Source organism: Temnothorax curvispinosus, unplaced genomic scaffold (assembly GCF_003070985.1).
Source record: "Temnothorax curvispinosus isolate PA1 unplaced genomic scaffold, ASM307098v1 QBEX01011959.1, whole genome shotgun sequence".
NCBI classification, from domain to species: domain Eukaryota; kingdom Metazoa; phylum Arthropoda; class Insecta; order Hymenoptera; family Formicidae; genus Temnothorax; species Temnothorax curvispinosus.
In genome coordinates this window covers 78,721-90,359 of record NW_020221739.1, presented here as the reverse complement: position 1 = coordinate 90,359, position 11,639 = coordinate 78,721, and the positions used below count along the sequence as shown (strand labels likewise).

Below are 11,639 nucleotides of genomic sequence, written 5' to 3'. Positions count from 1 at the left end.
CCACCGCGCTACGCGAAGTCGCGATACGCCTAACCTACACCGAGCTGCGGTGGGTGTCGATCCGCAGACACACGCACCGCGCTGCGCGACGTCCTAATCGCCTAACTTCCACCGGGTTTGGTGGGTGTCGATCCGCAGACACACGCACCGCGCTACGCGACGTCCTAAACGCCTAACTTTCTAAGGGTGGTGGGTGTCGTTCCGCAGACACACACCACGCGACGCGCTATTCTACGAAAAAATATTTCTAATTCCGTTATTTACTTAAAAATATTGATTGTCCATTTCTTTGTGATCCATTCTTTTAATTTGGAAATGTAATCAATTACAGAAAAAATTTTACTTCGCGTTCTATGAATATTGCGTTATACATATATAATTATCTTAATTATATCCCATGAAAAAATTAAATTTATAATGTAGATAAAATTAAAAAATTAATAATGAAAAATTTCTCAAAAAACCGTCCGCGAAAACACAAAGATGCGAAATGTTTTTGATCAATTTTGTGCAGTCATTTTATAAATTAATATTTTTTTATAAATTAACTTCTCGTTGTGCATTTTTTGATACAATCGATACTCGCGCGTAATTCGAATCGAACGTAACGTATATTATCTTTCGGCAATAATAATGATACGACAATGGAAGGAATTTTTTTCTTCCCTTTGATCTGGTCGATGCATGTTGTTCATGCGGTATGCATCTCGAAAATATATCAAATAAGATGTACAGAATAAAATGACGTGAGATCCGAAAAAAAGAAACTTCCCGCACAATTAATATTATAATTGAATATTATAATTAATCAGTAACTGCATTGTTATAATTGAATAATTAAATAATATATGCAAATCTTTATCTTATGATTATTGATATAAATGTATCGTTATATCTTGCACTTTCTATCAAAATTATTTTAATACATTACATATTAATAATATATAACGTAGTCATATATTATTGCAAAACTGAATAATTGAATTATATCATCAATTCTAAAATAATTAAAAAATGTTCAGTGTTTCTCGACAGAATATTTAGAATCTCACGTCATGTTATTTGACTTTATCTGGCATAAAGCCAATTTTTCAATAAAAAATAGATGTATAGGCTACAAAAAATTAGGGTATAATTGATGCTTTGTTAAAATAAATTTTAGTAATAAATAATAATTATCACGTTTTCTATGAAATAAATTTTATATTATATCTATATCATGCTTCCTTGCATCGATTTACATAATATTTGATCTTGGTTAAATATAGATATGGAAGGAAATAAATGGATATAAATAAAACACATCCTAACTAACTCAAAATTATTTCCTATCTATAAATATTTTTTTCTTATAACATCTAACACAATATTTTACTTATTCTTATCTCTTTTATAAAAAAAAAATGTTACAACAATTTCTTTTTGAAGAAATCTTAAAAAAATTTTGTATTTCAAAAATCATTACTTTAATTAATTAGAGTATTATTTTATTTTTTCTCTTGTGTATCGAAAATATTCATTACTAACTCTAGTTTTAAATAGAATTCATCAATATAATAAAATTTCAAAGATTTAATTTATTATGTAAATTTTATTAAGAAATTTTATTTAAAAGTAATTTATACAGAACGCGGCAGTTCTGTTAACATAATTTGATGATCTTTTCACGAGCTCGGTGCATGCGAGGTGTGCGAGTATTTCCTCAAACACACTAGCACAATCACAATAAATCAATAACAATCAATAAATACAACAGTAAACAAATGATACCAAGATTAAATATCTGCCCTAATCAGTTTTAGCCCATCCATTTTAAGGTAACGGATCTACGAAATGTAATATTTTTATACTATAAATTATTGTAATTCGAGATATGTATCGAGATATATTTTTACTCTATATTTGATTATTCGTAGATTCGCTACCTCAATAAAAAAGATTCTCACTGACTCACCGATCCGATGCGCAACTGGCGGAGTTAGTCGGCCGCGTAGCTACGGTGATACTGTAACATATAAACATAAAATTCATATTAAAGAAGCGTTCAAAATGATCAATATTTCAAAAAATAATTCTTACGCGCCTCTAATTCGTCTTTCAATAAAATATTTAGCGATACACGTATCTATTTACCAAAAAAGATATTTACAAGAATAAAATTGTAGATAATTTCTCTTTCTCTAATTTTTAACTTATCAAGGTAAAACAAGTAAAATAAATGAGAATTATATTATGCACATAAGAGATGATACTCACCCCAAAGTTGCTCTGCCGGGGCCCGATGTCTCTCCCAGACCTCCTCCTCCTCTCAGAACGTCAGGCCTTCTCCTCCCGCCGCGCCGCACAGGACACTCGCGAGAAACACTCGCGGATAACAAACTACAATCGCGCGCGGACTATCTATCAGTAAAAATGTCTTTCGCGCGATATACTGTACGGCACTCCCGTTTAAAAAAGTCTTTTAGTCCGATTACTTGAACGGCACTCCCGAAGCAAACGCGACGAACCGGCTGCGGTTCGTTCATTCAATTAAATCGGCGGACGAAGGGTACGTTAGTTTCCCCGTCTTTGGATTTTTATCCAAGCAGAACAAGAGTTTTGCTTGGGTAAAATCCTCGTACTGGGTACTGGGCCTTCCCACCTCGCCAAGGTCGTACCCCAGGGGAAGGTAGTACTTAAGGAAGAGTACCATGAAATATAAAAGCTGGTAATATATATATATATACATATATAATCAAGTGATCGATTTTCTACCATAAATTTTTCGTACAAATTTGAAAGAGTCGCAACGCCGCACTGTGTGATATTTTGACAATCTAGGGGGACTTAATTCCTATTCCAAAAATAATGCGTCTTTTTAAACAATATATTAAAGATTTATAATGACATTTAACCCTCAAACACGGCATTTTCTAGGCTACTCATTAGCATGGCACATGAGTTAGTGAAGTTAGCGTAATCCAGAGTTTTCTTGTGTTAGTATCTAATGCACCAATTTTTTTTTCTTTTATTTTAGTAGTAATTTTTGCAAAACTCTTGCAAAATATAAGCAAATGTAGCATCAAATTTTGTTGTTGATTGTCTATGTTTAGCCCAAATATCGAAAATGGTCTAGCGCAAAACTGTGAAAATTTATTCTATAATTGAGAAGAAATGTAAAAATCGCAAACGATCGCAATAAATTTTTAAATTTCTAGATACCTTATATATAAGTTCTATTTTAATATAAATTTAATAAAAGTCCTATATAATACTTATAACATACTTAAAAATTGAAGGAATTTAAAAGTGAAAGAATTTTTATGTTATATGGTATTATATGGGACTTTTATTAAATTTATATTAAAGTAGGACTTATAAGGTATCAAGGAAAATTTATTGCAATCGTTTGCGATTTTTATATTTCTTCTCAATTATAGAATGAGTTTACATTTTGCGCCATTTTCGACATTTGGGTTGAACATCCGGATGATGCATCATCCGGAAATAAAACGTTACCAAACTCTTGCAGAATATAAGCAAATAAAATATAGCATCAAATGTTAATTGCTTATGTTTAGCCCAAATGTCGAAAATGGTCTGGCGCAAATTGTGAAAACACATTCTATAATTGAAAAGAAATATAAAAATCGCAAACAATCGCAATAAATTTTCAAATTTCTACCCATATAATACCATATAACACAAAAATTCTTTCACTTTTTAATTCCTTTAATTTTTAAGTATGTTATACGATATTATATAGGACTTTTATTAAATTTATATTAAAATAGAACTTATCTATATATAAAGAAAATTTATTGCGATCGTTTGCGAATTTTACATTTCTCCTCAATTGTAGAATGAATTTTCACAGTTTTGCGCTAGACCATTTTCGATGTTTGAGCTGAACATAGACAATCAACAGCAAGATGTGATGCTACATTTGCTTATATTTTGCAAGAGTTTTGCAAAAATTACTGCTGAAATAAAAGAAAAAGGAAAATTGGTGCATTAGATACTAACACAAGAAAACTCTGGATTACGCTAACTTCGCTAGGACTACGACTGTCGTATATCGCTACGCCATGTTATGTGCTTTGGCTCATAGCGTTACGAACGAAACAAATGTAAGTCGTAACGTTATATGAACCACGTATATACATGTCACACTGACGAATATCCCAAAATTATTGGCTACCTTTTTCATACATGAATGCTTAAATTGAAAAAATTTGCTCGAATCTAAATTGACCAAGGAATCCGCAAATGAAAGGAATTCCGGCAATTTTGAGACGCTCTTTAATAGAATGCTCGCGAAAAGTCGCATCTCGTAACGAGATTCTGTTCTCGAAGTGGGTCGACTTCCTCCTTTCTCTTGGCAAGTAATTAAGGGAAGATTACCGATAATAGTTCGGAGGCTAGTCAAAGCGATGCTACAACGTTGACAAAGGAAATGCAAAAGCGTGACACGTTCTGCAATGCACGTGATGCGCATCTCTCATCTGTTTGCAATGTAGTAATCCTTTGTATCTGCATGTCCAACATGCGATTACTCTATTCACTGCTGTTGAAATGTCTACGCGACAGATAAACACGTTTGTAAACGATGTCGAATAGTAATTTTGCGATTAATTGCATTTATTAGACTGCAGTTGTAAATTATATTTTGTACGCATAAGTAATTCGCATTTTATGCACACTTAACTATAAACGATCCTTATATGACACGCGATAAATTCAATGTGCTCCAAGTGAGTATAATAAAATTACAAACATCTGCGGCTCCTTTTAAATGTTGTATCCTGTTTTTCCACGTCTCTCTTGTATCGCAACCGTAATTAGTCTTCAATGTTCGATAAAGGCAACTTTTTGAAGTAGCAATAATTCCAGAAATAACGTATAATAATTGGAATTGAAATTGACGCGGCTCAAGATGTGTGTCAAATTGAAGATGAAAACGTTGATAACAGTACACTTCATTAACGAAAGTACCATATATACATTCCTTATATATGTCGTTTCATCGCCTGGCATCCCTTTTGATTAACGTAATTTATCGCTCGTTTGGCAAAAGCCGGAGCAAAGCGCTTCAGAAAATCGAAGACGCAGAAAATCGTTCGGACAAGCGAGAGCGTTCACACGCTCGGCTGACGATGTAACTCGCCTTGGCGAACTGGCGCGAGTCATATAAAAGTACGAACGTCCTCCAAGGACCGGTTTCAGAAAACTACTCTGCACATATATCGTTCTGCGCGGCAAACCTTTCTCCGGCTTCGGAGATGCACCCGCACCTGAGCAGGTGCAACGCGAGCGAGCAACGCATTCGTCACACCTCGAATGAAATCAATTCCGACTTTCAGTACAAGCTTGAGATTTGTAACTGTTTTCCTTACGCCGATTTTTCTTTTCAAGATGAAAAATATGTGTAGAAGCATTGATATAAATATTGTTTTATTTTAACTCAAGAAAACGCAATTATAGGATTTCATGAAATTTTAATAAAAATATATATCCAAAGAGAAATAGCTTTGTATAATAGTCTTTCCTATAAATACACAATTTATCACATTAAACACGATAAATAAAAAAAAGTATCATTAATATAAAAAGTAATATTAATACAAAAATTATTTTCTATTACAACATTATAATATGTAAAAGATATTTTATTTACAACATTCTGCCGCACTTGACTTGTAAATAGGTCCAGTGTGTATTTGGTTTGGTCGAGAACTAATTAGATATTGTACGAAATTTTCATGCACGTTCACAAAGTGAACGTCGACTGTTCAAAATCTCAACGAAAATATGACCGCCGATATGCAGACAATGTCGACCACAGTACGCTTAAAAGTTTCATGATAACAGAATGCCATGGCATATAACTGACACTATGGTATAATAACGCTGACAGAATCGCAGAACTGCTGTGAGATGTACCCGAGACTATAATACTGCGCATTATAAGCATATACGTTCGAGGAGATAAGGAAATTATAGCGGTTAATTATTACCTCGAGTACATATCGCGTTCGCTTTAGATCTCCTTGCGGTGCGAATCTAATTCAAGAGAAATGAAGGAATAAATTAACAACAATTATCTTAGTTGTTTTAATATATAGTATTTTTGGAACATTAAATCCTATTTTGACTATAAATGATATAACGAGCTTTTTTTTTAGAAAAAATTTGATATAAAAAAATTGTCACGCGTCGTGATATTTTAATAGTTGACAATAACTATAACGTTGGCACAATTATATCTCGAATTAAAATTCTTAAAAGTAAGAACTGTTTAATTTCAAGTAGACATTAGATTTTGTTATTCAATTCAAGCTCTGAAAACTTAATTCACAACTTCTGTCCATTTCTCTATCAATGAAGATTAACTTTAATCTCGATTTAACTTACTTTTTATCTTTTTCTAGTTTTAAGAATTAGAAGAAGACAAAAAGTAAGTTAAACCGAGATTATAGTATTGATAAAAAAAAAGACATTAATAGTATAGTTTATAATTTATTGAAAAATTCTTAATGATATTTTAATGAAAAAGAAATTCAAGAGTCTTTAATTAAAATCAAGATTCGGGATATCCCTTATATGTGCAATGTTCGACAATAATAATTTCGTTATTCGAAGAAAAATTACCTTTTTAAATGTTAAATATGCCGGGCCCAAGCCTCATCGAAAATTTCGCTCAAGCACAATAATGAGTTCTGAAAAGTTACCGAGGAATTTCATTATGGCCCCGATCCGTCGCAAATTTCTTTGGAAAATTTCTTTGTAGCAACGACGCCGCATAAATTCAGTTAGCTTCGTTTCTGTTCGCCTCTTGCCGATAGAAATTCTACGAGGGCAGCGCGCTAGCGTAAAAGGGCCGATATTAGAGGGCAAAGTGTGCTACGAGAATCCTGCGTGACTCTGTACTTTTCTTTGGTAACTGCGCCACGTCGGAGCATTTTTCTCGATTGACCGTCTCGTGAGAGTTTAATAGGGGCAATATAAAAGTTTCTCTCTATACGTCCGCCTGTCTGAGAAACACGATGACGCGCATTAGTGAGTATTGAAGGAAAAAGAAGGGAAAATAAGAGGCGCGCGGGAGCTTTTCTTATTTACGGCTTTTTATAAACAAACTCTTCCGATCGTTCTTTAACGCGAAATCATAAATATAATATATTGTACCTGAGTTAATCACTCGACATAATTCTGCACTTTATCATGTATTATCTTGTCACGATAATGCCAACTATTTCAGTAAAATCTGATCGTCTGTTAAAATATATTTATAATATTTTTAAATATTAAAACAAATTAAATACTGTTGACTTTAAGTGACTCGCAAAGTATGTTTCGAAATAAAGCTCATCACCTAATAAAATTAAATTTAATTTTTGTTGCAGCTTCGACACGAGAGGGAGGGACAGCCCGGATCAAGGCAATCACTGGCAGGATCACAGCCTAGAAGGACGCGCGTTCTTTAAGCACTCCGAAAGCCCCGCGAAACTTATTCTGGAGAAGGTCCGGGAGAGCGACGCAGCTGTTTACAGATGCAGAGTCGACTTCAAGCAGTCGCCGACGCGCAACAGCAAAGTCAATCTAACGGTCATCAGTGAGTTCCTAAACGATATTCCGCATTGAACCTGATATTCCACTTGAATATAAGATGCGCTCGACAATAAAGGGAAGCGAGGCACGTTCCTTTGTAACTTTCTCGGGACCGCGGCGTGTGTTCCTTTGACTACACGTACTGCTTCTATACTGTATCCAATTAAATCTATCTGATAATTCTGGTAACGAGCGATCTAAATGAGCAATCTAAAAAACATTTAGAAAATCATTTGTATCGAAAAGCTTTCGATATGAAAAGCTCATTCTTTATTTTTCTAAATAATAGCGCGCCTATTCTGGTTTAAATCACACAACGACGACAAAACAAATCACCATTTTCAAATTGCTTGATAAATCAAAAATTGATAATTGCAAAAAAACGAATTATAAAATCTTTGCGACAGACAGATAATTATCGCGATAATCATTGAAAAGTTTTGATAATTGAATTCCGAATGATGAGACTGTACGACACGCCCCGAGATTATTATTACATTAATCAGTTTGATATTTACGTTTGCCATACCGTATCTAATGTAATCGACACCGTTATCGTCCAATAGTCGATATCGGTATCCGACCACTTCGCGCGCGTACGCTACGCTCTCAAAACAGTGCACCATGGCTGCATTTAACTTTTTCTTTTGCAACGCGTTGGAGTAACGTTTCCCTTAATGGAAGAACGGTTACGTGACCGTGGCCGATAATACCGAGCGGATAGACACCGACTCCCTCCGCCAGCGGTGTATATAAAAATTTATTTTTTATCTTGGGTAATAACATTCCCTTAATAGTAAAGGCGGTACGTGACGCCGCAGACTGATACATCATCGTGCAAATTGATTCACCTCGCACTTCGCGCCGGCATCGCGGCACTCGCACGCCGACGCGAATATTAACGTTATTAGTGGCATCGCGAATTTTTTCCCGCATAACAATAGTGTTGATTATAGTATGTACTTGCGAGAGCCTAACTTGAATTCGGAAAAGATAAATATGAAAAAATTCCAATTCCATTGCACAAACAATTCGTTTCTTAAGTCAATCTTTAAAAAAGTATAAAGTAAAATCTATGACGTTTGCATGTCTGTTTTATTATTCGAATTTTTGTCCTCTTCTTTTATAAATTATTTTATAAAGAAGGAATAAGCGTATGTCTAAAGCACAGTTTTATTTAAATTCTTTTCTGTGGGGCGCTATTACGAAGATGAGATCAGAATAAAATTGATAACAATAATTACCGCCATTCTCTCGACTTCATTAACACTTTGCGTGCTAGCGAGGTATCTGTACGCCGTACGCATACTTGCAGTTTTTGCGGCTGACGTACATTTAGGATTTTTCACGTTTTTTATTTAATTCCGTCAGATTAAAATTGCCATTTTGAATTCAGAGATTTTCGTTTTAAATTCAAATTTAGCGGTTCAAAAATATTCCATGGAGCAGTTTGCGTGTCAGTTTAATGACATCTTTGTTGAAAACATTTTTACATAAATCGCATATTTTTTCTAACATTTTTTTAGCGTTAAATATTACTTTCCTAAAGATTTTTTACTCTGATCCTTGCGGATCTTTTTATTTGCGTTGAATGGGGATTTATTGACATAGCCGTAGTAGCGTTTTATCTTCTTAGGTGACGTTATAAAATTGATACATCGTTGCGTAAATTGATTCGTCCCCAAGCCCCTTTATTCTGATAGACACCGTTCTGATAGACACTCCGAATAAGAGGAAAGATGAAGAGCTTCTTATTGTGAAAATTGTTACAGTACCGCCGGAGCAGCTTAGCATATTGGACGAAGATGGAAGGTCTCATATTCCTCATTACATCCTTGGCCCGTACAGCGAAGGAGCGTCTCTCAATATCACATGTGTCGCCGCCGGTGGTAAGTGCATGACACGTCGATGCACTTTCGGTGCATTTCGCCTTCTATAACGCTCAGGCGCCATGTAGTTGCCTCGACTTGCAGTACTTGAGTTACGCAAAATAAATGCGGCTCGATTTCTTTGACACTTCCAGGCGAATGTATTACACGTGGCCCCGCGTTTTGAATTTCGAGCAATAGAGGTAACGTCTTCGTAGATAAAACAAGGTATAAATATCGAATATTGGAAAAATATAAAACTAAAAGGCATTGTCTCTTGCCTTGATGTAGAAAATGTTGTAGAAACTTTGGTGAATATCTCTTAGTCAGTTGGTCACACCGCATATCAATAGAATTTTGTGGCTGCTTCAACATAATTTATTAATCTCTCTCAGTAATAAACTAATTTTTTTTATTTTAATAGTATTTTATGCGACAGTAATAGATGTATGTGATGCGATATGTACTTATTTCTTTCTTAAATTTGAAATAATTTCTTATCAAAATGAATGACAATCAAAGTCTTCCGACAATAATATAAAAAATATATGTTTAAAAGATAATTACTTCAAAAAGATTAATATGCAACCACGTTGTTAGCACATTATTTTGGAATTTAAATTACGTTCTCTCAGAAACTTCAGTGACTTTAGCGTCACTATAAAGATTTTAATTTTCATATTTTTGCCTATATAACGGTGCGTTAAGTCGAGATGCGATTACACGCTGAGCGGATGCCATTAGCGCGACGTAGCACCGACGTGTATTCACCACTCTGGACCCTTATGTTTCTTCAGGGCGACCGCAACCACGAGTGACATGGTGGCAGGGAACTGCTCTACTGGACAATAGCTACGAGACCGTGGATGCTAAAAGGGTCCGGAACGTGCTGCAATTGGAAAAGTTAGGCCGCGAACATTTGCGTGCGTTTCTGACCTGCCAAGCCACGAACAACAACATGGTGACACCGATATCAAGTTCGGTGTCACTTGATATGAACTGTGAGTATCGACAAAAAGAGATCTTGCGGTTGCGATATAAAAAGCAAATGAAAAGAAGTAACAATTTCATTTCATAAATTTCGTTCCGTTTTACGTGGAAAAGTATGTAAACAGCACAATACGTATATTAATATTTATTACTGTTAATAATTGACGGCTAAATTGCAAATCATGATAATATAATAACATCATTAATATGTTATTATTATTTATTATGTAATAAATATTATAGCGAATACAGTATTAGAAAAGGAAAGAAGGGACGCATATGATTAATTTATTGCATTATAAAATGAAGATAATATACAACTTCCAAAAATGCGTCTTCATAATTATTGATTTTCTTTAATTATTGTATTAAATCGGTGCTTAAAAATCGTTGCGTATCGATTGTTACAATTTACCCGGGAAGCGTCGGATGGATTTAGTCTTTACCGGAGAAATTTCTATTAGCTTCACGACCCGCGCGCGGATCGATGGGTGCGCTTAAATCCGAGTGTGACACACACTCTTTTACAGTGAAACCGCTCTGGGTCCAGATTCAAGGAGAGAACCGTCCACTTAGCGCCGGCAAGACCTACGAGATAGGTTGCGAGGTTGTCGGAGCCAGACCGAGCCCGACGATCACATGGTCCAAAGGGAACATGATACTGCGAAATGCACGGGAGACGGTACGATTTAAAATAGATTGTCGGCGATTTAATGCACTCTCGTAAATCACACGTGACACACTTGTCCCCGAGAATTCTCCAAATGTGTCTGCGATTATTTTTTAATTTATTTTCTCATTTTTCAAAAATTGACAGAATTGCGTAAACTGCACGCGAGAAGCTGTTCCGAGGCAACAAACGAATTTTTCACAAACATATCGCACTTTTGCGATAAATTGTTAATTATGTATAAACTGCATAAGCTTAATTATTTACTAGTATTTACCAAATAAAATGCAAAGCTGCAAAAAATAAAAAAAATTTCTGTTATTATTATCTAAAATATTAATAAATTAGAAGAATTTTGTTACACAATTTATTTTTCAATTTTATTATTAATGTACTTTGTATTGTTATTCTCTATAATACTGTCAGGAGAACAAATTTGTTACACAATTAATTTTCAATTTTGTATTTAATGTGTTATTATCATCTGCTGTTAGGAGAATAAATTTGTTACATAATTAATTTTT

General features: G+C 34.4%; 1 protein-coding gene across 6 annotated transcripts in view; it reads left to right on the top strand.

Annotated features, from left to right (window-relative positions):
• Positions 1–11,639, top strand: part of LOC112462057 (nephrin-like) — a 240,113-nt gene that overhangs the window by 195,071 nt on the left and 33,403 nt on the right. For all 6 annotated transcript variants that reach the window (XM_025027593.1, XM_025027595.1, XM_025027594.1 and 3 more), the window contains exons 4-7: positions 7,383–7,591; positions 9,360–9,476; positions 10,253–10,456; positions 10,976–11,127. In XM_025027593.1, coding sequence (XP_024883361.1) covers positions 7,383–7,591; positions 9,360–9,476; positions 10,253–10,456; positions 10,976–11,127 — 682 coding nt within the window. The remainder of the gene's footprint in view (positions 1–7,382; positions 7,592–9,359; positions 9,477–10,252; positions 10,457–10,975; positions 11,128–11,639) is intronic.